Source organism: Leguminivora glycinivorella, chromosome 8 (assembly GCF_023078275.1).
Source record: "Leguminivora glycinivorella isolate SPB_JAAS2020 chromosome 8, LegGlyc_1.1, whole genome shotgun sequence".
In the NCBI taxonomy this organism is placed as follows: Eukaryota; Metazoa; Arthropoda; class Insecta; order Lepidoptera; family Tortricidae; genus Leguminivora; species Leguminivora glycinivorella.
In genome coordinates, this window is record NC_062978.1 from 2,782,556 (window position 1) to 2,810,421 (window position 27,866).

The 27,866-nt window shown below is 38.9% G+C and overlaps 1 protein-coding gene across 1 annotated transcript; it reads left to right on the forward strand.

The window, feature by feature from the left end:
- The first annotated feature begins 209 nt into the window (after positions 1-209).
- Positions 210-24,937, forward strand: LOC125228736 (homeobox protein CDX-1). The gene is made up of 3 exons (XM_048133397.1): positions 210-765; positions 23,421-23,566; positions 24,246-24,937. Exons 1-3 carry the CDS (start codon positions 429-431, stop codon positions 24,480-24,482), a joined length of 720 nt encoding a protein of 239 aa, XP_047989354.1. The 5' UTR covers positions 210-428; the 3' UTR covers positions 24,483-24,937.
- Positions 24,938-27,866: the final 2,929 nt, after the last annotated feature.

Genomic DNA, 27,866 nt, shown 5'->3' on the forward strand with positions numbered 1-27,866 from the left:
CCGTAGGTACCTACCCGAAACTCATCAAACAGATTTAGCATAGGATTCAATTCAATGAATAAAATTACACAATAGTTAATTTCGCAAATGCAATTTTTGTGCTTTCATTACTGGCCATCGGCCTGCCTTAATTACGCATTGCCCATACCGGGCTTTCGGCGAGTTCATTATTTATTTTTGTTGTAATTAGGCAAATGAAAATAGCAGCCGCCGCGGCAAGCCGGGGCGGGTCGCGCCGCGCCGGGCCGGCCATTGGTCCGCGCAAGGCCCGCCCCGACGCGCGCGATCGGGAGGGGCCCCACGACACCACCTCTCGTTTCAGCTCAGTCAGTCGCGATTGTTATCAAGCGCACGTTGGTTTTTTAATTCCGTGCGCGCGGAGTGTAGTGACAGCAGTGTATGTGCGATGCTAGGACGGTGATCGAAGCATGGTGAACTACGTTAATCCGCTCGCCATGTACCAAGGCAAAGGCGGGCAGTACGGAGCGAGTGGCTGGTACGGTTGGCAGCCGCAGAACTTTGAGGAGCAACAGTGGTGCGCGTGGAACGGTGCGCCGGGTGGAGAATGGGTGCCGGACCCGCATCACTTTCCCAAGCGGGAACCAGGAGAAAGAGAGATTGGAGAGATGCCGTCGCCGGCCCGCGGGGACCTCGCGAGCCCTGGCGAAGGCTCGCCGGGCTCCAGGCCTTCGCAGCCGCCCGCCGCGCCGCGGTCGCCGTACGAGTGGATGAAGAAACCCAACTATCAGACACAGACTACGCCAGGTTTGTTTATTTATTACTTATACTTATGGACTAGAAATGGAAATATGTAGGTAGGTCGGAAAGGGAATTTGAAAGAAAAGTAGTAGGGTAGGTATACAGTTAGTGTTCCTATTAACACGTCATGCGTCATTTATTGTCGTGCTAATTTAATAAAAATCGAATAGACAATAAAGATTGCAATAAGTAGTTGCGCAAAATGGTTTCTAATTTCGTCAAAAAATTAAGGATGAAAGCTAGCAGTTAGATATCCCTGTAGGGCGAAACAGCTTACAGTCTGATCAAAAAGAGTAGAAAAAAAAACCTAACTAATTGTGCAGGTAAATAAGTCATTGACATGGTTTTAGGTAACTATAACTAGGTCCAGTTATGTCGAGTAACTGATTTATTGCGCTGTGGAACCCCAAGGAACATGCTACGGACCCCAAAGGGACCCCCGAATGATACAGACCCCTCAAACAGAGGTCGATCTATTCTCCATAAAAAGTGGTATTTTCGTCTATTGTTTCAAACTTGGTATTGAAATAGTGTAGTGTCCTAACATTTTTTTCCGAAACCGAAACCGAAGCGCAAAGGCTCAGCTAGGCTTACTTAGGCTCTAGTTTCGGCTGAAACCGAATTGAAATAGTTATTTGTTATACAAGGGGGCAAAGTTGTATTTTAACGCCGAGTGTGGAATTAAAAAACGAGCAAGTGAAAGGATTCTATAGTTGAACCACGAGCGAAGCGAGTGGTTCGAGAATAGAATCCTGAACTTGCGAGTTTTTTAACACACGAGAAGTAAAATACTTTTGCACCCGAGTGTAACACAAAACTTTTCCCCTCACTATAGCGAGGAAACTACAACGCAAAAAATGCGTTTATCACTGCTTCCAGTAGTTCCACAGGTGGTAAATCATCTTTATTACTAGATTCATCTACTTTTATCAACTTAAAAGCAGTTAATTTGACTTTATTCAAGGTCAAATTACTTTACCCACTAGTGGATAAAATGCGTTTTTACCCGCTGGTATTAAAGGACAAAACACGTGTTTCCGAGCTAGTGAGGGGAAAAAAATGTTATAAAACCGCATTTAAATTATACACGTACTTACCTACCTATGAAAACCCTGTTCCGAGCGGTCAACCCCTTTCATCTTAAATCTAAAATATGCCGAGGGACGAAGTGTCAACAGTCAACAAACACACTACGTCCCTCACTAGGAGCCTTCCTAGTTTCCACAACGCAACCCAACTCTCGTCATGCCCACGGTTCTAACACCGCCGGCACAGAGACAGTGGCAAGCGACCGACGGACCGAAAGGGGTGAATCCACGTATAAGTAACGTGAGTCACAACTTCATTGATTGTTTATTTGTACTACAGCTGCATATGAGAGGATCTATGCATATATCGGGAAAGTAACACTTATTTAGAGATAGGATTACTACATTTACATTTACTACCTACTTGAACTTGTTCGTGAATAAATTGAACATGCCATAAAATCGTGACTCATGTTACTCTTGCCGCAGATTGACCCAATTGTTAAATAACCTAACCACAAAATTAAAATTTGGAAAAAAACCGAACAATGAAAAAAATAAACAAAAACATAGTCGACCGATTTTCATGAAACATGCCTAAGCACAGTAAGAACACTCCGAAGTAACTCAGCTTTCAAACAAAAAAATCTAAATCGGTTTATCCGTTCGAGAGCCATGTTGCCACAAACAGGACCAACTATAAAAACAACAACTATAAAAACTTACCTACAACCCTACAACACTCCGTCGTTTTTGCGTCGGGGGTAAAGCTGTGGCTGAAAATTCAGCAGACGCATCTTTCTGAACATCATAACTTCTTGGCCCAATGGTTGACTGGTAGAACATGCCTTAAGGCATTAAGTTCTTCATTTCTACTTTATGTTGTGCAATAAAGGTTAAATAAATAAAGTCTTTGCCCCTTGTAAAATAAATAACTATTACTGATAAATGACTTACTTATGTGTCTTATTTAACTTATAAAATTCATGGTAGAAACAAAGGAATTAACCCTTAAATGCATGAATTTTTCTTTTAACGAGATATTAATATATGTGATAGACAATGGTTTTCTGACTCTGGGGAAAAAAAAAATTAAGATCGATTTTTATACTAAATCAGTGTTAGAAGTTAAATAGGCCAAATCTTATTTATATAAATATATCGTAATTGATAAGTTTCATTTAAAAAAAATTACCACTATTAAAAACGTACACTATTTGTGAAACCTTTATGGTAAAATGTTTAAACATAAACTAATTACTAACTCCGAAAAAATCAGCCAAAATCACATACTAAAAATCGCCATCGTCCTGTTTTTTCACACTTTTCCGCCATTTCATCTTAATCCTTAAATAATAAATAGTAAATCATTATATTATTTAATTTATTTAATTGTATATTAATGGCGTAGGGATGTGACGACCCCATCGCCCATTGGTTTTACCAGTGCAATCAGTCAACGCAGGGCAGCTTGTGGCGAGCTGTTGGGGAACAGCGACCCCACGTACCCGAGTGCTCCTGGGGAGTTCTGTTACCCGTAAGGCGGGTGGGTGGGACAGGACTCTCTACCTCTGGCTTGCCTTGGCTGGCCGTCCAGAGTGGGGTCGTTAGGGCTACATGCCCCAGGGGTGGAAGTGAAAATTTGCATAAGACGCGAGTTGGTACAGTGGCTTAACGGCCACTGGGCAGAAAGCGGTGTACACCTCTTGACACCCTTGAGTTCTCACACCGGTGTTGCCCTTGAGCCATCTTGGATGTCGCTTTTTGTGGGGGCCCATCTTGTGGGGACGAGTCACCGTCTGCCGGAAATAAAATTGGATACCATTTTATTAGGCAGGCGTCCGGTTTTTTATCCATAGCCCAGTATTTAGTCCATCACTTTCATCAAAATAGACCAGTTCATTTTAGATTCCATTAACTCTCAAATAGTCCTTACACCCTGGCGGGTGTTGCCTCTGCGTGTGTCCCATGATACGGGCAAGGGCAACATCCGCTCGGTGTACCCCTTACATTTCATTAAAGTGTCGAAAGGGCCTCTACGCGTTGGCTTCGGCCCCGCGCACGCCTCCCAAAGGTCCGGAACACCATTGTTCCGTGATGGGAAAGACATACAAATAATGAATAATAATTAAGCAATAAATGTGATTTTGGATAGCTACATATCGAGCCACAGGCCATCAAATATATGATGCATATACATCACCATGCATTTAAGGGTTAATAGTTGTGTTTTCTAGGTAGAAATCAATTAGAGGCTCATTTTCCTGCTATTCATTTTAAGTAACTATTCCAGCTGGTTTATAGTATATGTACAGTATAATATGTCCGATCCGAAGGACTAATTACCTATACTATACGTTATATCCCTTTAACGCGACAATGCTGTACCATAATTGCTGGAAAAGTTAGAATGTCTACTTCACACGGATTTTGACACCGCAAAATCTTATTTCACAAAATCACAACGTTGCTACGTTGTTTTTTGTAGTTTTTCCCCTACGCCAGGCACCGTAGCCGAATGGCATTTTTGCGATGCGAAATGCAATCTATCTCTATCGCTCTTGCGTAATGGCGCGACAGAGCCAGACTACATTTCTGCGGCGTTTTGCTTCGCAGAAATGCCATTCGGCTACGGGGCCTGTACAGCATGCAGCATGTACTCGTATCGAATTATACGCTATACCGAAATGACCAGCAATCTATAGGTATATGCAGGAGGTCGCAAACACCATAAACAACAAAAAATATGGAGTTGGCGTTCTCCTGGATATGGCAAAAGCATACTATGACAAGGTAAATTATACGATACTATTGAATAAATTATATGGAGTGGGGATACGAGGACCTGCCCACAAATGGTTTGCATCCTATCTAAAGGATAGAATACAAATTACGGAAATAGAATACTATGACAGAACAAACGGAGAAATAACAATGATCCGATCAAATAGCAAAGTAGTAAATTCCTCGATCCCACAAGGAAGTGTGGCGGGATGCCTTCTATTCCTCTTATATATTCCTCTTATATTACATTGCCATCTATCTACGTATTTGTAATGTGTAAATTTGCGAGGCAAAATATACACATATTTAAAAAACGACGCGAATTACCTACAACGCACCTAATGAGACACCAAAACAAATTATTGCTACCGGCCTCTAGAATTAAAAAACATTCCAATAGCACCTATGTAATGGCCATCAAGATATTTAATAAACTATCAGATGCTATTAAGAATATAGAAAATGATAAAAAAATGTTTAACGTTATTAAATCTCTTTTGATAGACAAGTGCTACTATTCACTCAACGAATATTTAAATGATGAATGATGATAATATAAATGAGAAAGTTTAAATAATGTAAAATGTAAAATAGATATTAATAATTGTATAAACGTCTATAAAAATATAATATAATGTAATGTAATGTAACTAATGTATGTACTTTAGTATGTAAGAAATTTTGCTGTGCCCTATCAGGGTATCATGTACCAACTATATTACTACCTAACACCTGTATAAAATGAACATGATCGCAATAAAGATTTGAATTGAATTGAATTGAATTTGAATTGAATTGAATTGACCACGATGGGTGCATTGCATGATTGCATTATGGAATCGCCAAACGGTACGCCACCATTTTGATTAATTTTATATTTTCAAAAGATTTCAGCGGTGTAATCGATGTAGCGCGTCGTGATGTAAAAATTGTTGATTGATATGTATTAAAAACAACTCGTATAGGATTTGTAAGCTGAGCACATGGTTTTTAGACACAACCTGCCAAACAATGCTCTTATAACATAGGTACTCATGTCACTGTCGTCAAAATCGTATATTTGAGTTAAGATTAAATTATTTTTATGCATTATTTGTTACGTTATCTACAAGAGCAACATCTTGTGACGTGTTATTCTTCACGTCTATAAACCGATTTAATTGTATTACCTAAACTAACATACAACAGACAACACGCACATACATAAACTAAGCCTGTATTCCATAGGCAGAGCATATGAAACTGCTTAAGTTACAGTGCCACTCTACTCTTCAGGTGCTGTTACAAGGGCAACAATTCACATACAATTGCCGCGTTTGCTCCAAAGTTGGTGCGTATTGAACAAACGCGGCAATGGTATGTGAATTACTGGCAATGGTGTTGCCGGTGTAACAGCACCGTTAACAATTAAGGGGTTGAAAGAAAATGAAATTGAGATATTTCAGTGACAGGTTTGTAGTCCGACGCTCACACACAAATTGACCCCCTATCCACAGTCGACTTTTACAACACACTCAAGAAGAGGGTGGGCCGTCTTATCCCGTTACCACACAGATATCACGCCGTGGCTTGCGTGGGCGACGGTCGCGCGATGCTCGCGCGACGGCGATGCGATGCATACGAAATCAAACCTTATCGATATGGAAGTATGAGACGCGACGGTCGCGCGACCGTCGCCCACGCAAGACACGGCGTCAGACACAGGCAACAAACAAGGAGTACATAAACATAGTCAACCCGAAACTAGACACAGATGAATGGAAATAGATCAGGCAGATGATGATGAATGACAGTTCCACTTCACGCCTATTCATTTAGTTTGAAATGTTTTTATTTCAATAAAGATAAAACAGTTTACAACCCAAATAAGGAACAAAAACCTTTTAGGTATCAATGAAATAAACTACTGAATAGAGTCAACCATGCACAGTGGGCTATTCGACCAATTCCAAATGACACACAAAACACGTCCAAGCGATTAGTTCCAAACAATAATAAACAATAATCTTCCTACTGAACGCTTTTTTGCGGACGCCCCGTAGAGAAGTCACCGCAACTGTGACAGTAAGTAAAAGCTTTCAACACTCTCCAGCCATTTTTAAACCTATTTATCTTCAGAATCGATGACAGGCGTTGATCGAGCGACAAGCGTGAAATGGGGCGGTAAATAGTCGCCCCGCCGCGACAAAATGTCGACCCGCCGCGACAAAATGTCGACAAATGGAGATTTATTTCTACCGCCATTGTGCAAACATGTAACAGGGACTGCGACAAGTTAGGTAACATTTAAGAATACAACAATGTGGATACAAATACATACATTAGGTAAAGTTGTGAGGTAAATACTGGTGTGTTGCAATCACTAGATCATCTATGTTTTACTTTGTAATTTTGTGTAATTGGCTTTCAAGTAATTGGCACGGCTTAATTAGATTGTTAACAAGAAAATGTTGGCAAGAAATAACAGTTAACAAGCACCAAGTCGATTTATAGTGAAATTAATTAACTTGACCACGACTTTAGTTTAGGTGAGTAAACTATTTAGTGCGAGTCTATCGATGTGCGAGCGTTTTTAAGGTTCCGTAGTCAACTAGGAACCCTTATAGTTTCGCCATGTCTGTCTGTGTCTGTCCGTCCGTCCGTCCGTCCGTCCGCGGATAATCTCAGTAACCGTTAGCACTAGAAAGCTGAAATTTGGTACCAATATGTATATCCATCACGCCGACAAGTGGTAAAATAAAAAGTTGAAAAATTTTTTTAGTTAGGTTTGAGAAAAATACGGAAAGCTATGGAACCCTACACTGAGCGTGGCCCGACACGCTCTTGGCCGGTTTTTTTAAGTATGTAGTTTTTCATGTCTTTTAACTATACCTAACCACAAAATTAAAATTTTGAAAATACCCCCGACCGCGACATAGTGGACCGATTTTCATGAAACATGGCTAAGAACACACCCGAATAACTCAGCTTTCAGACAAAAAAAAAGTAAATTTAAATTGGTTCGTTTTTGCGTCGGGGGTTAAAAAGCTCAAAGCCAAGATGAAAATCGTTCATGGAAAACTTTGAAACATTTTTATCCAATTTATTACGAGTAACTGAGCCCCAAAACTATAAGACAACGTAGGCAATCTAATCTAATAGCTTTTTATTTAGCAACAAAATTGTAGTCGAAAATTTTGTAGCTTTGAAGTTTCAACAGTTGACCCGCTTTACTGCTGCTGCGGAATCCATACTAATATCATAAATGGGAGTGTGTGTGTCTGTTTGTTTGTCCGTCTTTCACGGCAAAACGGACGGACGACGAATTGACGTGATTTTTTAAGGGGAGATAGTTGAAGGGATGGAGAGTGACATACGCTACTTTTTGTCTCTTTCTAACGCGAGCGAAACCGCGGGCAAAAACTAGTATGAAATAAAACTTAAAGTTATGACGATTCCATGTGTTTTCATTATGATCTATAGGCTACCAGCCAGCAGCCATTTATCCAGCTGGAACTCCCAAATGCATATAACTGTATGGACATACATGGACTTACAAAACATTGACCGGAAAACAGACCACAATGTACTTACCTATTTGCAATAGCGCTCAAAGTTAAATCAAGTTGGTCGCATCGCTGCAACTAGAAACAAAGTGCAATTATGGCGGGGCAAGTTGGCAAAGATTGAACTTGTCCGTCTCCCCGGGGTCCCGTTCCGCGTGATTGTCGCGGGGTTCCCCGGTTCCCGGGATTAATTGCACATTCGCCCCGGCTCCCAGGGCACGCGTTAACATGGAGCCGTTCCAGTAAACGCAAAATAACATCTAATGTTATACTCAGTGATAATTGCGACGGCTTGACAAAATGGCCCGGGCGGGGAAAACAAATTTGTTTGCGGTGACAGTTTAATTGTTGATTTATTTAGTGAGATGTTAAGAAAAATTTCTGTGTTTAGAATATTAGGAGTGTTAGAACAAACAAATACAGGGTGTTTTATCCATTGTTTGCCAAATGAATACGGCGGATGTAGATGTCCTTTTAAAAAAATTGAGTCCAGGTGTAATTCGCTTCGATTATAATAATTTGCCTGTTGTGTCCGTTGCAATAATTCGGGAAAAATGATGATGTTGAAAGGTTGTTTGGGATTCTTGTGCATCATTAGAAAGAACAAATATTTTAGTAAAAAAAAATTGAAGGACGTGGGCTTTTTAATTTTTTTAAAAGTACAAATCAAAGTTGACCGTTAAATTTATTCAATTTCAATTTCAAATATTTATTCAAGTAGGCTTAATTAAATAAGCACTTTTGACATGTCATACAAAATATTAACAATTACAGCTTAAGAATTACAGATAAGTATTACAATAATAATTATATTACAGTTATACGAAATTATATTAGTAAATAATACAATACAACAGTATAATATGGCAATTAAATATTATATAAACGGTATTAGCTAGTATTTAGAGTGCGCAAGTCAACTCAGTCCCAGGCGGTTTTGTCATTAATATAATCCTTAGTGCTATAGTAAGCCTTACACATTAATCTATTCTTTACGTATTTCTTCAGTCTATGTAATGGAAGTTCAGTTATAGTACTAGGCAGTTTATTATAGAACCGTACGCAGTTACCCACGAAAGAGTTCCTGATTTTTTGTAACCGTGTGGTTGGCATTGCTAGTTTGTCCTTGTTTCTGGTATTGATGTTATGAATGTCGCAATTTCTTTTGAAGTTATCTTTATGTTTATGGACGTAAATAATATTTTCATAAATGTATTGGGAGTACACAGTCAGTATATTAATTTCCTTGAATTTATTTCTTAGCGAAGCTCTAGCACTCATTTTATAAATAGAACGTATGGCGCGCTTCTGGAGTACAAAGACAGTATTGACGTCAGCAGCGCTACCCCAGAGCAAGATGCCATATGACATGATACTGTGAAAGTAGGCAAAGTATACCAATCTTGCTGTCTTTTCATCTGTTAGGTGGCGAATTTTAGATACTTTATTTTTACATTCACCGTTTTCATTTGGCAAATGATGGACCAAACACCCTAGTAGGTATTTATTAAGTACCCAACATTAGGTAAATAAGGAACTTCGATCAAACGCTAGTTGTTTTGTTGACACGTCCGAAAAGAAAACATCTCGGCGAGTCGGCGCATGCAAATGTTTCGACTGTTTTCAGCCGAAAACGATTTTTTTATTTTTTATACTTTTTGTATAGATGCCGAAACCGAAACTAAAACATTAGTCGGACTCTAATCCCTTTTATTCATAAACGTTCAATCACTCGTTTGTCCTTTCCGACTTATTGGTGTAATAGAAAGGGACAAACGAACTTTATCGGCTTGATTACGTTTATGAATAAGGGACAAAAAAAATCTAAACAATTCATAACCGCTTTGACCATTGTTATTTGAAATACCCACGTGTTTAATTTATTTGTTAGTGTTATTTGCCTGTTAAGCAAGGGATCATTTGTCTTCCGCGGCATTAGAACAAATATTTGCTGGCGAAGGTGACTTTTGTATTGACTTTACAAACCCAAGACGTTACAAAGCTGGTTTAAGGCAAACTAGATGCATTTTTGCAGGATTAGTAAGAAACTTATTGATTTCGTATCAAATGTCTAAGGTGAAAAGGGTAAAAAGAACCTGGTGCCGTAGCCGAATGGCATTTCTGCGACGTGAAACGAAACGCCGCGAAAAGTAGTCTGGCTCTGTCACGCCAATACGCAAGAGCGACAGAGATAGATATGTACAAGCGTTTCGTGTTGTGAGCGTTTCGTGAGCGTTTTTGCCATTCGGCAACCTACCCAGTTCTCGACACGCTAATGCCCAATAGAAATAATAGATGAAGATGATCCTTCTGTCACATTTATTGACAACTAGCTTTTGCCCGCGGCTGTGCTCGCGTTAAATTCGAAAATTGCTCCATACAAACTTTCACCCCCCATTCTACGAAATTGGGGGGTTAGCAAGAGACAAAAAGTAGCCTGTGTCACTCTCCATCCGTCGGTCTGTTCTGCCGTGAAAGACTGACAAACAAACAAACACACACACTTTCCCATTTATAATATTAGTCTGGATGACTTAAGATTAAGAGGGTGCGCACACGGGCGACTTTTTTGTCGCGACCATGGGCTAGTATGAAAGTGCGACCACGAAGCGACGCAACTTTTCATACAAATACGTCCATGCGACAAAAAAGTTGCAGCGAAAAGTCGTCCGTGTGCGCACCATCTTCGAACTTAACATTGAAAGTGGCATCTACTGGGTCACTGTCGAACACTGGTACGAGGGCCGATCTGAAAGTTTTTAGCTGCTCATGCGATTTGAATCATTTGAATAAAATTGATTTTATTGTGTGGTAAATTTAAAGTAGACTTACTTAAAGTACAAAATGGTAGATTTTTTTATGTACCTACCTACCTTGTTCGGTGAACAACGGTGTTATTTTACAGGCTGTGCAAGTGTGCAGTAGGCTACGAAGGAAGTATTGTGTTAGAACGCCATATAATAGATAACTCCCAAACTGAAATCATTAATGTCCGTACTTTTAGGCATTTAAAAGAAAGTAAACAAATAATTTGTTAATTTCCGGTTCCGGGTAGTTACAAGTGTTACAACATTTGTCAGTTCAGTTCAGTTTTTAAAATTAAATGGCTTCAGTCCATTGGGACTATTTCGCCAGTGTCAAGGTGATATGAGCTAATATTAGTAATTTTTGTACGGTAAGTACGACATTGTACGGTGACTTAGCACTTGTAAATTGATAGCTAGATTTTACAAGAGCACGTGGACTACCGGCCGTTTACGACAAAAAAGAGGCTAAACGCGTTTCGAGAACAATTCTTCATCAGCTTCTCACTACACCATTAGTTTACTGCATAATACGCTATCAATATTACACTTTAAACAACATTAATGAGTAATGAGTAAAAGAAAAATAAATTATTCACGACACGAAACCGCTATGATGGCGTCCCAACCGGAAGTCCATTTGTCAGTTATCCAGCCAAATAAAAAAACCAAGCGGATCTGTCACTTGTGTCACTGTTTTCATTGACCCACAACTGGCACATTAACGAACCTTTTGAGGGTAGATTTTGTTTACATTTATTTAAATACCTAAGATAAAGACTATAAAGTATAATATACGCTGTTAGCTGTTGCACACATAGAATGTTTACTGTGTGTAAAGTGGTAAAAGCGTAATTTGCGTCAGTATACGGCGCCGGCGAGGCGCGCGGGCCGTAAGTAGACGTTAAGCGCGCATAAAGTTAGGGCGCGCCTTTACGACCCGCCCACGCCTCCCCACTCTCCTCACCCCTCGAACCAAAACATGGGAAAGGGCCTTTTTTGTTTCTCGATTTTTGCGGATGAATGAAGCGGTTAGCTTTATCAAAGATGGTGTAAAAATTGTGGGGCATATTCAGTCGGAACGTGTTTTGGGTGAATCCACGTAAAAGTAACGTGAGTCACGACTTCATTGTCACGTGTTTATTTGAACTACAGCAGCATATTAGGATGGTGAAACGCCATAATGTGTCATCCCCCATGAATTTTGTAACCAAATGTCAACTTTAACCGTCAAATTTTTGTGTTGACATTTTATTGCGTATCAGCATCCTAAAGGATCTATGCGAATATCGGGAAAGTAATACTAATTTAGAGATAGATTATCACTTGAACTTGCGTTGTGAATAAATGGAACATGCCATAAAATCGTGACTCATGTTACTGCCGCGGATTGGTAAAAATTGGCCCTTTTGATTCGTAAAAAATAATTAACCGTCTATAATTACTGTGACTTTAGTTACTATGAACATAGTGGGTACCATTCGAAAAATGTTCTGTTTAGATTTAGAAGACGTATTTCATCATCATCATCCACCTTCCGTTATCCCGGCATTTTCCGCGGCTCATGGTCTGGGGTTCGATGTAACAAGTAATCCCAAGATTTGATGTAGGCGCTAGTTTTACGAAAGCGACTGCCATCTGACCCATGCGTGGATCCAGGGGGGGGGTCATGGGGGTCATGACCCCCCCCTGGAGCCTACGTTGGCCATACAAATAGACCACGTGACCCCCCCTCCGGGGCCTGTGCCTTTACCACGTGACCCCCCCCCTGGGCACGAAGCTGGATCCGCGCTTGATCTGACCTTCCAACCCTAAGGGTAAAGGCCTTATTGGAATCACGATGTTTTTCACCGAATAGCGACTGGCAAATATCAAATGACATTTCGCACATAAGTTCCGAAAAACTCATTGGTACGAGTCGGGGTTCGAACCCGCGACCTCCGGATTGAAAGTCGCAACTCGCACGCTCTTAAGCTGAGTTTAGACGAGCAAGTTAGATATTTGCCACTCACTCTTACCTAGGGTTGCAAAAAAAAAACGGTTTTTTTTCTGGCTTGAAAAAAAAACAGTTTTTTTTCTGGAGTATGTTTTTTAGGGTTCCGTACCTCAAAGAGGAAAAACGGAACCCTTATAGGATCACTCGCGTGTCTGTCTGTCCCTCTGTCACAGCCGATTTCTCCGAAACTACTGGACCGATTTACTTGAAATTTGGCACACGTATGTAAACCTGTGGCCCAAAGACGGACATGTAATTTAATTAAATGAAATTTAATCACAGGGGTCACTTTTGGGGGGTAAAATTGAAAATTAAAAATCAAAGTTATTAAAACTATATTGTGATACATATCAAATGAAAGAGCATTTTATCAGCATCTGAAATATATTTTTTTTATATTTTTTGTTTTGGTAATTTAGAAGTAATTTAAGAAAATAAGCAAAAAATGACCATTCCCCCCCCTTATCTCCGAAACTACTTAGCGTAAAATTTTCAAAAAATACACGAGATAGCCCTCTCCATGTAGATTACAGGAAAACCTATTAGAAATCTACAGTCAAGCGTAAGTCGGACTTAAGAGAAAAAAACTCAGATTACGAATTTCACTCACTGCCGCTGCAAGTAGTTACTAAACGTCTTAAAATTGTGTAATCGAGTTGGACAGGTATAAAGAAATTCATTTCTGTCTTTCTTTTTTAGAACTTGTTCATTTTTTTTTCATTTGTACAAAATGACTTAAGTTCCTACTAAAAAGGAGGCGCTTAAGACCGTTTATAAATTGACTAAGCAAAATTTTATTCAAATCGGTCCAAAAAAAGGTGTCTGTTGACGAAAACATAGAATTTGTGCCACCGAAAGCCCAAATCTGAAGTCCATTTTGCTCTATCTCTTATCGTTTCCGAGATATATACGTAAAGTCTTGAAAGTTCGAAACGTTAACTTTGCCATCATAGTCGTTCAGGCGCTCATGAGTTCTTTGTATGGAAAAGTCGAAAACCGACTCGCACTTGACCAATGTTCATAGAACGTTGTGGTTTTTTTTATTAGCAAAAATGACTTAAGCGCCTTCAGAAGTGTAGGTGCTTAAGACCGTTTGTAAGTTAAAGTTAGCTGTGATGGCTCAACGAAGAAAGAAGATTTCAGTATCCTACTTATCAGGGCGAGCGGTAGCGAAGCCCTCCTATAGTCGACAAAGTTCCGAACCTTGTGGTACATTTTTTGAAAAAACTATCACGCCTATGAAGTTGTGCTTAAACATAGTAATTTATATTCATATCTAGATTTCATATCTGTAAAAAAATATTATTTTATTGTCATTTAAAAAAAAATCAAATCTTAGTTTTGTGTTCAATATTGTACTACTAACGCCATCTGTTAGGACTCTAAGGAGTAAGAAAACATCGTTTACTATTTTGTATAACTAACGCCATCTGTTAGAAAACTAAAGAGGTAACGTTGTATTTTTGACGTCTGTCAACTATGACGATCAATCGAAACTTGTCTTGGCACTGGAAATGGCGCGTAATTCAATTTTTCTATGGGAATCAAAACTTAGCCCCTACATTTTTAATATTATGTTATGGCTCGTCAAAGTTTAGGAAGCCAGCCAGAAGCCAAGGGAAGAAAGGGAGGGAGAGAGAGGTTATCAACACGGTGTTTTCAGTCAAAAGAAAAAGTAAATTTTATTTATTTATTTATTGTTGAGAAACCCAATGTACTTAGGATATGTTTAGGAAACTCAACGATAAAGTTGTTCGCTGTCGTTCGCTAGATGTCACTGTTACCCCCGCAAACTGGGCAATGACTTGTTTTCGTAAAATGTATAAGTATTTTTTGATGTCCACATTTTTCGTTAGATGTCGCTGTACCACCTGCAAACTAGCGAACGGCATTCTATGGTTCAATAACATATATTTAAATTGTATTAATTTCATCTTTTTTAGGGTTCTGTAGTCAACTAGGAACCCTTATAGTTTCGCCATGTCTGTCTGTCTGTCTGTCCGTCCGTCCGTCCGTCCGTCCGTCCGTCCGTCCGTAGAATGCTGAAATTTGGTACCAATATGTATATCAATCACGCCAACAAAGTGCAAAAATAAAAAATGAAAAAAATGTTTTATTAGGGTACCCCCCTACATGTAAAGTGGGGGCTGATATTTTTTTCATTCCAACCCCAACATGTGATATATTGTTGGATAGGTATTTAAAAATGAATAAGGGTTTACTAAGATCGTTTTTTGATAATATTAATATTTTCGGAAATAATCGCTCCTAAAGGTAAAAAAAGTGCGTCCCCCCCCCCCTCTAACTTTTGAACCATATGTTTAAAAAATATGAAAAAAATCACAAAAGTAGAACTTTATAAAGACTTTCTAGGAAAATTGTTTTGAACTTGATAGGTTCAGTAGTTTTTGAGAAATATACGAAAAACTACGGAACCCTACACTGAGCGTGGCCCGACACGCTCTTGGCCGGTTTTTTTCTAAAGTACGTAATCTCAAAATTTGAAAGTAGTTAATACTTATATACGGTTTTTTAGACTTAATGTTAACTATTAAACGAATTTAATCAAATAACTTTAATTTCTGGTCTTATAAAAGTAACATTTACGAAATCTGTAGTTGGTAGTTATCACTTTTTACTGTTGGCAACACCACCGCCTCTCCACGCTACACGCAGCATCGGGGATTCCCCAATAAACGTTTGTATACTGAATGTTAATTGAATTAAAATTTACGTTATTGTTATTGAAACACGTTACAACTCACGAAAAACCGTTATTGTCGTATTATTTGTTCATTTGAAAAAAAAACCATATTTATAAAAAAAAACCAAGGTGCTCGGTTTTTTTTTACAATTCTGAAAAAAAAAAACATTTGTTTTTTTTTTCTATTTACAACCCTACTCTTACCTATAGTAGCGTCTCAAAACTTGCAGCAATAACTTGCTGGTCTAAACTCAGCTTTAGATACCGCTAGGCCACCAGCACAGTATAATAAAGAGTACTATCGTACAGTATGGCCACTCCCGCTCCCCGCTGATAGCGCCGCCCACCCCCTCTCGGTTACCTCACAGTTACCGCCTGTCAAAAACGCGAACAGTCGACCTGTCATATTTCACTCATACAAGCATAGTACGCGTTCACATACACGAGCATAAACTGTGTGCTAGGAACGCGCCTCTTTCATATATTTGATCGCCAGTGTCCGAGGTGTGCCACCAGCGCTAGATTTAGAAGAGAAGGTATAGGTAAATGCAAATTGTACACAATACTTATCGGATTGATCCGTATTAGACTTTGACACCATTACAACGATTTAATCGATAAATTACATTTTCATTAGGTAATTTTCTGAATCACCGAAAATCGCATGACTGCCGATAGTAGCGATACTAAGATAAAGACGAAATTCTTGATAAATTATTTTTTTTATTTATTTTACAAAACATGCGAAACACTAAATGGAAAACTAACCGTAATCACCAACAAAGTTGCCTAGAGTCAGACCTATAGTAATTTTATACCTTTAAAGCTCGGCCACACATGCGCGTTTTGATAGCATAGGCGGAGCGGTAGCGGAGCGTCAGCGGAGTGCAGCGATAGCGGTGCGCCGGACGAACGCTGGCTTTGCGCCCAGCGGACGCCGGCGGGAACTAACGAGCGCGGATTGTGAGCGGAATGCGCGCGGATTGCGAGCGGAACGCCGGCGCACCGCTATAATTGCGCTCCGCTATCGCGACGCTATCAAAACGCTTTATGTGTGGCGGAGGCTTTAAACGAGCAATTCTTGTATATTTATTTATTTATATGTATACCGACGATCTCGGAAACCGCTCTAACGATTTCGCTGAAATTTGTTATATGGGGGTTTTCGGGGGTGAAACAGCGATCTAGCTTATCCGTAGGTCCCGGAAAACGGGAATTTTCTAGTTTTCATGCGTTTTTCTTTCGCGTTGGTAAACGTAAAATGTGTCGCTAATTTCGTCGTTTGCGCATCAGCGTCATGTAGCTCCGTGTAAGAAGGTCGCGTCGGTCTAATATGCGCAGACACATCGCAGTCAATTCGCTGGTGTCAGGGTTTCGAATACCGGCCAGGAATAAAGTTTTATGATTTTCGACTTGTGCTACGTACCCCTTTTATTATGGGGCCAACCCTGAAATCGCGAAAAATAATTTGGCAGTTCCATAGAAATGAGCGGCGGCGTCATGACTGTCGGAAACAGCCAATTTTTTGCGATTTCAGCTTTAAAGCGTTTTGATAGTCGTTACAGCGTTAGCTGAAATAGCGGTGCGCCGGCGGAACGTTGTTCATTATAACCTCTAAATCACCATTAGCGACAATCATGTGCTAGCATGTGCAGCTTGTGCTATCAAAATTGCTACCAACTTGGACTATAAACTAAGTTCATCGAATATCAATAACGATTATCGATGTAACATGAAATTGCTTGTTTACAATATCGTACATGTAAAGAAAACAATCAAATAATCGCCCGTTTGTCGGCCGAAATTCAGCGATTAATGACCGAGCGATAATCGCGGCGATAGCGATAGCGATTGCGGCGCCTTTGATGATGTTGACTCAAGCGGCTCGTATCTGTGTTAACCTTCTTGTAAACGCCTGTAATGCGCTTTTGATGGACGAGGGCGCGGCCGATATCTATCAGAGACAAAACTCCGTTGAAGACAAATAAAGTTGAAGAAAAAATCGCGGAACTATGAAGAAGAATGTATGCCAATTTAGGCCCGGAGAGGTCAGTCCAAGAAGCGTTGGCTAGACGTCGTGAGAGCGGATATTGAAGAGACCAATCTCATCTCACACCAGAGGATGCCAAAGTGGAAAATATTGAGTCGGAAAGCGAACCCTGGCACTAGGCTGGGAAAACGCTTGGTGGAAGAAGATATAGCACACCTTTGGTTGATGCCACTGCCACCTTTAATTGTTCATATTCATATAACAATTTGAATGTCAAGTAAGGGAGGTATATAGGTCAATCTGTTAAAACTGTCAGTCTACACTCTACAATCAATGCAACCTGACTATTTAAAACTTTACTTTAACAAAAATCCTCTATATCCATTCTCTTTTTACCACTTTCAAACATGAGTTGTAAGACTTGTAAGTCGATTAAATTACGATATTTCAGAGAACTGATACGTACGAGTATGTTTTGACATTATATTCGGAGATGAGATTCAGATTGTTTTGATACGATGAATTGGATCTTATCGAAAGTGGTAGGTATCGGTTTCTGTTCTTCAAGATAGAAAGAGGATTTACTCGTAATTTATATGCCACCTTGAATTAATCTCAGATGGAGTAAGACAGACTTGTTGGCAACTATTTTCACAGCCTCGCTTTAAAAATAAACAAAGCTGGGCGTTTTTCAAAATAAATCTCGAATATCGAATTTCACCAGATCTGGACGTGTTTGGGCTCATTCTCGTGTTTGGGATCCTGGGGGCCGATTTTTGAATCTCGGCCATTCGATTTCGTGAAATTCGTTCAATAATATCTCCACTACTAGCGATCTTTCGTGTGTTGTGTAAAATTGTTTATTGTCTGTGTGCTTTCGAATATTTTTTTTTTTTTAGTATGAATAGGTAGGTCTACGGTGGAGCATTCTATTCCATTCTATTCTAAAATAATTGAAGCTAAAACTGTAACCATCATAAGCGTGGCTGTTATCAACATGGTTTTTATTAAAATCATAGATGTTTGCCAAGCAAACACCGCGGGCGGGCGCGGCCGTGTTTAGTCAGACTATCTCGCACAAATATCACGGTAGATAAACGAGAAAGGGATAGACGACAAACTTGTCTGGCCAATAGCGTGGGTTATGGGTTGAATTGTTGAAATATCACGTATCGCCAAAAGCACCCTAAGCCAAATATAATGTGCCCTTAGCACTAAATTTTTTTTCATTATCTCGTTCGGTATATTTTTGCCGGACTATCTCGTTCAATAAAAACCTCATTAAACTCCGATTTCTGCTGGGACCACTAGATAATTTATTTTTCAGTACAGATGGTGTTTTTTTTTATCAGTGCTAGAATTGGTTCATTATTTATATGCCAGCCCCTCTAGCACAACTTGCCTTCTCGAGCGAACAACGAGCGAGCAACTCGCGAGTACATGAAGTCGCGCTTGATGTATGGACTAGCGCGCGACAAGGCAAGTTGTGCTAAAGGGTCAGGTCGAAACTTCGGAGGGCCATCTGTACTGAAAGACGTCGTACGATACAAGTGCGTAAAAAAGGAAGTTCGAAACGCGTGACGATAAATTGAAACAAGACTGAAGGCCCCGAAGGGAGTGTTTGAAATCGACACTAGTAATGTACTACATATTTAATTGTAATCCTATTGTATAAATAAAATATAAAAAAAACCGGCCAAGAGCGTGTCAGGCCACGCTCAGTGTAGGGTTCCGTAGTTTTCCGTATTTTTCTCAAAAACTACTGAACCTATCAAGTTTAAAACAATTTTCCTAGAAAGTTTTTATAAAGATCTACTATTGTGATTTTTTTCATATTTTTTGAACACAGGGTTCAAAAGTTAGAGGGGGGGACGCACTTTTTTTCCCTTTAGAAGCGATTATTTCCGAAAATATTTATATTATCTAAAAACGATCTTAGTAAACCCTTCTTCATTTTTAAATACCTATCCAACAATATATCACACGTTGGGGTTGGAATGAAAAAAAATATCCGCCCCCACTTTACATGTAGGGGGGGTACCCTAATAAAACATTTTTTTCCATTTTTTATTTTTGCACTTTGTTGGCGTAATTTATATACATATTGGTACCAAATTTCAGCTTTCTAGTGCTTACGGTTACTGAGATTATCCGCGGACGGACGGACGGACGGACGGACGGACGGACGGACGGACGGATGGACGGACGGACGGACGGACGGACGGACAGACAGACATGGCGAAACTATAAGGGTTCCTAGTTGACTACGGAACCCTAAAAAGAACAATCGTAAGAAATGAATAATGAAAATTGGATTAGAAAAAGCGTATCATGAGATAGTCATAGACTTAGGTACTTAACTTTATCAATCGCTATCACTAAAGGGAAAGGCCATTTGGTGATAGTGATTCGCATTACTAGACAACTAAACAAAGGAATTGTTGATTCTTTTTTCCTTGTCCTGTAAGTTTACTAAATTTGAGCAATAATGGCTTGAAATAAACGTGTCAAAACCATCTCTACATACCTTTCACTATTTCTGCACCTGCGTTCAGTCCAAATTTTTCCGGCATCCCTTATCGACAATAGTAACAAACAAATTAACTGCTTCGTTGTTAGTTAGCCATTCTTATTTAGCTAAACAGGGTAAACTTTAGGTAGGTTAGTTAATAAAAGGGGGTAACACAGGCTAAAATTTCTATTAGAGCTCTTCATACAATCTTAATCCAAATCTCCAAATAAAAAAAATACAGTCTAAGGCGATAATTTATAAAGGATGAGACAGGGGAACGTAATGGCGCCCGCTTCAGGACTCGGCAACCCCGTTTGCTACAAGAATTAACGCTTCGAATCAAATCTCCATTGCCTATGCCTATACGATGCGCCTCATGTTTACCATACCAGTTCTGGCTTTTTGTTTGCCCGTCTAACAGGAAATTTATTTTAGTTATAATTTTCTGTCATTCAGTCTAAAGTTATCTATAGTCTACACTTTTTTAAGTTGCGTAAGAAAACATTGTCAGTTTGTTGACATTTGACCCTTTTCCCACTTAGCATAGATTGTGTTTCGAACCAATTTTAACATTGATTATTTTTTAGAGAAATTTAATTGGCTTTGCCAAGCGGTAAAACGTGTAGTTTCGCAACCAAAGATCGTGGGTTTGAATTGAAGACTGAAGTTTGAACATCGTATGTAAAAGAAAACGTATAGTTGAATTAATCCGTGATGTGAGTGTGAAGACTGTGAAGATACAATTGAAGTGTGTGGGCAGAGACGTCCTCAATTCGCATTGGACTACCGTGAGAATTGCTCCGTCTAAGCACAGAACGATCATTATAAAAGTGACGACGATAAAAGTTGAGAAAAACGATTGAAATCGCATCATGCCTTTGTGAAATACGAGATATCATAAAACAATTACAGATCTAGAGGACAGATAGTCAAAGTACTCACATATCAAAAAATCAATAGTGGTATCAAAATGAAAATAAAGATTGTAGAAACTGTTGTTCACTTACGTGACACCTCTAATTCTCTAGCAAGTGACAAACATAATTTATGAAGTTCTTAATACCGAGATAAGGGATATTTACACACTCTGAGTACACAAGAAGACACCTCAGCTATGTCTTAGTATTATGTACACAGATCTACGTATCTTTGTAATTTTACTCGTTGAGAAATCTACAAGGCAGATAAAATTGTGGTGTTGTATATTTAACAACAAAAAAACGTACGTCACAATTGTCACAAACAATTTAGAAAGACAATATGTAAAATGGTATTTTATTTGATGACTTGGCTTTTGGTATTGTAGTTACCAAACCTCCAGACGATATCATAAATAAAGCCGTGTATGTTTAGTTTAATAGGTAAGAAGATTGTTGCTTTTTGCAAAAATAGTCTTGGGAAAATCAAAAGCCCCTTGGCCATGACTTTTTGTCCTTCAGTCTTCAGTCAATAAGATCATATAGGAGTTATATTTCGCTTTCATGAAAACAATTATCTGCTGCAATTTTTTTTATAATCTTCCTAAAGCAAACCTCTCCTTTTGGATGCACGCGTAAAAATTCTAAGCGAAGGTGGTGGATACTGGATAACATTATTAGCATTGTCGTACTCATATTAGTCATATTTGATTTGCTTGGAAGATACATATATGTCAGCAAATCAAACAAAATTCTAAAGGCGATACCTACAATTCCTAACCCATGATGAGTAACGGGGCAGAGTAGAAAAGAGAGATTGCCCTGGACAATATAGGTTACGTTATGGTTATGGTATAAGAAGTGTGAATCCTGCCGTGTGGTCTTTCCACGGTTACCATTGTCGTTCTCGTATAAGTTCTTTGATTTTCTTTAAAAATATTTGTTGAAAAATCAAACACTATTCGTAAAGCCAGCAACCCAGCATCAACAATCCCTAAGTAATGATGAGTAACGAAACCATCGGAGCAAAACAAACGTTTGTAACGTAACGTAACCCAACTAAGGTTACTTTATGAGAGTGAATCTTGCCATGTGGTCTTTCTATGGTTAGCATTGTCTTTGATTTTCTTCGATAGATATGCTGCTAATCAAACACGATTCTTAACCTAGTCACCTACGATTCCTAAGAATCCTAAGCGATGGTGAGTAACGGAATAGGCAGAGCAAAAGAAACGTTGGCCGGCATATATTAGGTTACGCTAAAGAACTACTTATACAGTAACCTATATTGTTCCGAGCAGAAACTAAGTTTAAATCGTGCCGTGTGGTCTAGCCCATAACCCCTCGGTAAGCCGGCTGGCCGCGGCGTCTCTGTACTCCGCCGCAAGGATTAACTTATCGAGCCCAGGGGATTGCCCTGCCCCGCGCCGCGCCGCACGTTACGGGAATATAAAGGACTTTCAAACGATAACCCGCGAATAAACGGGATATAAAACGAATAGAGTATAAGTAGGAGGATTGTCTTTGCGATTGTTCTAGTTTTGTTCGATCTATATTTTGACTTACTGAACATCTATAACGTAGGAAAATACATAGTTTCAAATTTTGTGTTTTGTCGAACAATTATATATTCAGGATTATGTAGGTAGTGCTGCAAAACAAATTTTGGTCCGTCGCGCCTCCTCGTTGTATATAAAAAGTTTTACCAAATCTCATTATCTTGTTTGTCTTGGTGTCTCATGATATGATTAGTCTTCGTTTGATCCTTCCTTACTGAATACGACAGCAAAATAACACAGAGAACTTGTATTTACTAAGCACCTACTTATAGTTTTAAATCTTGGGTAGAATAATTGTGTCTATTTGAAATTACTAGCGACCTAATGCTATCAACCTCTTTTGGTTTATCGTACCTTATTTTGGTGCTCGCGTTATCTAGAATCTTTAATATGTAATAGTTTTAATCTTGATTTTCCTTGGTTCCTTCCTAGTAGGGTTATGATTAGCCTTCGTTTGATCCTTCCTTACTGCTGGTTCTGTCTCCGACCAACTATTGTTTTCCACCGCTTGACATGTATACTCATATGAAACTGATCAAGTTGCAGTGCCACCTGAGTTCACCTGACGAAATTAGTATACCTATAAAGTATAAACCTATCTTTCTGCACAAATCTAGATCTGGACTTATTGCAATCTTTGTTGTATAGCTTTTAATGATGGTATATATAGCTAAGTATATGAAATTGCTATTTGGCAAGTAGCAAAATAAATATACTAAAACCTTGACTATAATATCATTTGAAATTTCCAGTATCGATAATATGTTTTCGAACGTCGTCGTTGCAAAAGACACAAAGAGCTAACATAATAAATGTTTGCAGGTAAAACCCGGACGAAGGACAAGTACCGGGTGGTGTACAGCGACCACCAGCGGCTAGAGCTGGAGAAGGAGTTCCACTACAGCCGGTACATCACGATTCGGCGGAAGGCCGAGCTCGCCGCAAGCCTGGGGCTCTCGGAGCGACAGGTAACATTAAATTCTTTTAATTTACTTCCTTGTATTATTTTAATTGAAGCAGCAGAAGCGCTGGTAGCTGCAGTAAAAGCTTGTGACTTTTAAACTGGAGATCGTAGGCTTAAACCCCGGTGCGCATCAATGAGTTTTTCGGAACTGATGTTGAAATATCTATGATTAATATATATGATTTTTTTTTTGCCTATATTGTGCGATAAGTTTATTTCTTCCAATTTGCTGACACCTACTGACATTATGTAAATTTATCAATTTCCGCTACCTTAAGGTTGTCTGGAAGAAATCGCTGTTTAGCGATAAGACCGCCTGTTGTTTACCTTTGTTCGTGTTTCTTCCTTGTTTTGTATTGTTGTATTTTATCAAGGTGTGCAATAAAGAGTATTGTATTGTATTGTAAATATCATTAGATATTTGCCAGTCGCTTTACGGTGATATAATTAGGCACCAGTTTGCCCTCTGGGTTAGAATAGAACTACTGAAAGGTCAGATGGAAATGGAACTGATGGAAGTCAATTTAGTAAAACTACTGTCTATAAGCCGAATCCTGCAAGTACTTTCGTTTCGTGGTTCGTTTATCTGACCGATCTATTACTGAGTCGATTGAAAAAAAAATTGATGACAAATTTACTATCATTCATCAAATGGTGTGCTAAAACGATTTTCATTATTACAGGTAAAAATCTGGTTCCAAAACCGACGAGCCAAAGAGCGCAAGCAGGTAAAGAAACGGGAGGAGGTCGTGATGAAAGAGAAGGGGGACCACGCGTCGCTGCAGCACGCGCAGCTTCACCACGCCACCATGCTGCACCACCAGCAGATGATGAACGGCATGATGCACCACCACCACTACCACCAAGGCGTCCTGCAGGAGCCGCTCATGCCCGGCGTCCCCCCAGTGCCCCTCCTGTGACCCCACGACGACACTGCTCACTACGACTACACCTAGTGACAGACTGTGAATCACAATTTTCTCTTCGCCATGATCTTTGAATTTGTGATAAATTAAGTGCAATGCTCTTGCGATGCCAGCAGGCATGTTTGTAAATCGTTAATCGAAATGCCTTTTTAGATGTAAGTTCACGCTTTAACAACCAGGAGCAGTAGCTTCGACGAGGTTTGAACACGGGTTCTTTTTCCAATGAGGAATCCATTTTATTCAGTGAAGTTATTTATTTGCACCCTATGGTTAGAGAAACAGTGTTCAAATATTAATATCTCTTGTTAGTTTGTATTTGTACTCAGATCCTTGTTCACGCCTCTAAGGTTTTTATGGTCTGTCTACCCGACTTCAGAGGTCGTATCGCGAAAAACTAAAATTATCATTTCTTTATTTGCCTCTTTATCGTTTTTACATGGTTAAGAATCACAGAGAACCTCCTATAGAGTGGCAGTCTTGTATATTTGGTTCGCGATACGAGTCACCAGTGTTTGGGGTGCTGATCCGTTTGTCGCGGTAGGAAAAGCCAGAAGTATGACTGTCCCTCTACTGACGATTATTGACCTATGATATAAATATGACTTATTTGTGGAATAATGCCGTCTGTTTTTAAATTTGAGCTTCTTGTTACCTTTCTTTCAAGGTGGATTTTAAGGCAAAAATACCCTTTTCCAATTTTTTGAAAAACATAATACTGATCGGGCAATTGTAAATATAGATGCGCGAGTCGTCTTGTATATTTTTTGGTCTTAAAATAGTATTTCTGATCCGTTTGTCGCGGTAGGGCCTAAGTCCGGATTATTATATGATATAATTGAATGTATATCGTAACAAATTGAAAGATATAACGTATATTTTTTTATTAAATAGTATTAATTTTTATAATATTTCGCAAAGCTACAACTGTTAACGACGTGGTAGTTGAGATTATTAGTTATTTTCGTTTTATTTAATTGTTTTAGTTGCAAGTTACTTTCATCATCTTGGATCATTTATGAGGTAGATATAATTATGAATTAATTGTATTAAGTGAAATTTAATTTCATCAAGAATCTCTTGTAAGCTATTTGTTAGGCCAGTAAGACAGAGGTGTGTAGGAGGTTTGGAGGAAAAGTCTGCTGCCTCAAGATACAAGTAAAGAGTAAATGTTTGGTGCATTTAACCCAAAAAAACCTTGTTTTTTTGCTGCATTTGTGCTTTGAGATCATTTCATCAATGCCTCATGAAGGCGTCACATTTTATAAGTGTCACGCCTGTTCAGATTTTTCATATAAATATCAGCGTACGATTTGTACGAACGAATTTTATCAAAAAAGCAATTAACCTCTTATATACCGGAACGTGGATTCGAGTAGTGAACGGTATCGATTTCTAATAAATTTTTAATTAGAACTCAAAAACTACTTGTGTCCAAGTTTCGGCAAAATTCAAGGTTAAAACATCTTTAAGAGGCCTTGACTAGGGCTTTTGTGGACTACTTTTAAGTTCGATGAGATTATTCTTAGACGTAAATTGTTCTGTAAATATAGTGTAAGTATATCTTAGATTAACTGTATACTTATAATAATTTCATAACTTATCACATAATAAGAAAATCTTAATGTAAATGATGATGAGTCGTCGGTAATTATTTCGACAAACTTCATTTTAAATCAAGTTTAGATGATGGATGATTGTTTACATTTTTCAAACTGCTTAGTTTCCGTATTAAGCAAGTTTTGTTTTATACTAGTTCAATCAATAATAAAAATCGATTTATTTAATAGCCCAGTGAAATGGCTTGTATAGTTTGTGCTTGTTGTATTGGGGCTGTTGTATTGATGTTTGGGAGTTGTTTGTGACACAAGAATTGTTAGTATGTACGCACCACTATCACGACACGTTTGATAAGCTAAATAAATTCATGTTAATCTATATTTGACGTTTTTTTTACCTCTATCGACTTTCAATGGTACCCATGGCAACAAATCGCACCTGACCAAAAATGGCACATTTTCTGACCTTTCTGAAGCTTTTGACTGTGTGAAACATGGTACTTTAATTAGAAACTTATTTTTTTATGGTATCAAAGAACTTAATAAATCATATTGAGCACGGATAGATGAAAATACAGCAACATAAAGGAGTAATTTCTTTCGAAATAGCAGTGAAGATGGGAGTACCTCAAGGATCCGTTTTGGCCCATTTCTATTCCTTGTATATTCAATGACTGTTAATATGTTGCTTTATGTTTGCTGACAACATCATGTGTTTTTTTGGCCTTAGGTATAAAAAAGCCGTTTTTCTACACTACTTGTAAGCTGCAATAAAAAAGCGGCGCCTACTATAGTAATTCACATAAATCAAAATGCTTGCCTTCAACTTATTCTCAATAGACAAGTAAACTTTGCTGTCAATATTTGAGAAGCAGGGTTGTCAATGAGGGCAACGGAAATCGGAATATAACTCGGCAAATGAAAGATTAAAACATAGTTTATTTATTTATTTAATCTTTTTTTTATATTACATCGGTAGCAAACAAGCGGCAATACGGTCCGCCTGATGGAAAGCGGTCACCGTAACCTATGGACGCCTGCAACTCAAGGAGTGCCACATGCGCGTTGCCAACGTATTAGAATTGACAAAGGAAATATAAATCGTACAATGGGCGAACTTATGCCACAAGGCATTCTCTACCAGTCAACCATTGTCAAAGTTGGACAACGGAAGAAGGTATACCCTCGGCTGTGGCCATGATTAAGCGCATATAATATAAAACTCGATACAGACTGCATAGTCACCAATATTATCACCATCTGAAATATCGGAACCAACCTGAAGTCGATAGTTTTGGGTTCGAAAGTTACCTACCACATGTTCCCGAATTTCCGAATCATGGGTCTTTGCTTAGTGTATTTTAAGTACCTAAGTATTTCTGCAGGTTTATGATTGGCGCGAGAGTATGTCGCTGCGAGGATAGACTACCTGTCCTTATGTCATTAATCTTATACTTTTAAACGAGCAATTCTTGTATATTTATTTATTTATACCGACGATCTCGGAAACCGCTCTAACGATTTCGCTGAAATTTGTTATGTGGGGGTTTTCGGGGGTGAAAAATCGATCTAGCGTAGCCTTAGATCCCGGAAAACGCGAATTTTCGAGTTTTCATGAGTTTTTCTTTCGCGTTAGTAAACGTAAAATATGGTCGTTAATTTCGCCGCGCGCGCATCGATTCCGCTTAGCTCAGTCGTACGAGGTCGGTCTAATGTACGCAGATAGATAGTAGGTGTCAGGGTTTCGAATCCCGGCCAGAAATTAAGTTTTTGTTTTTTGTCTTTTTTTTTGTTTTTGTATTTATAAGAGTTTTTTTTTTAA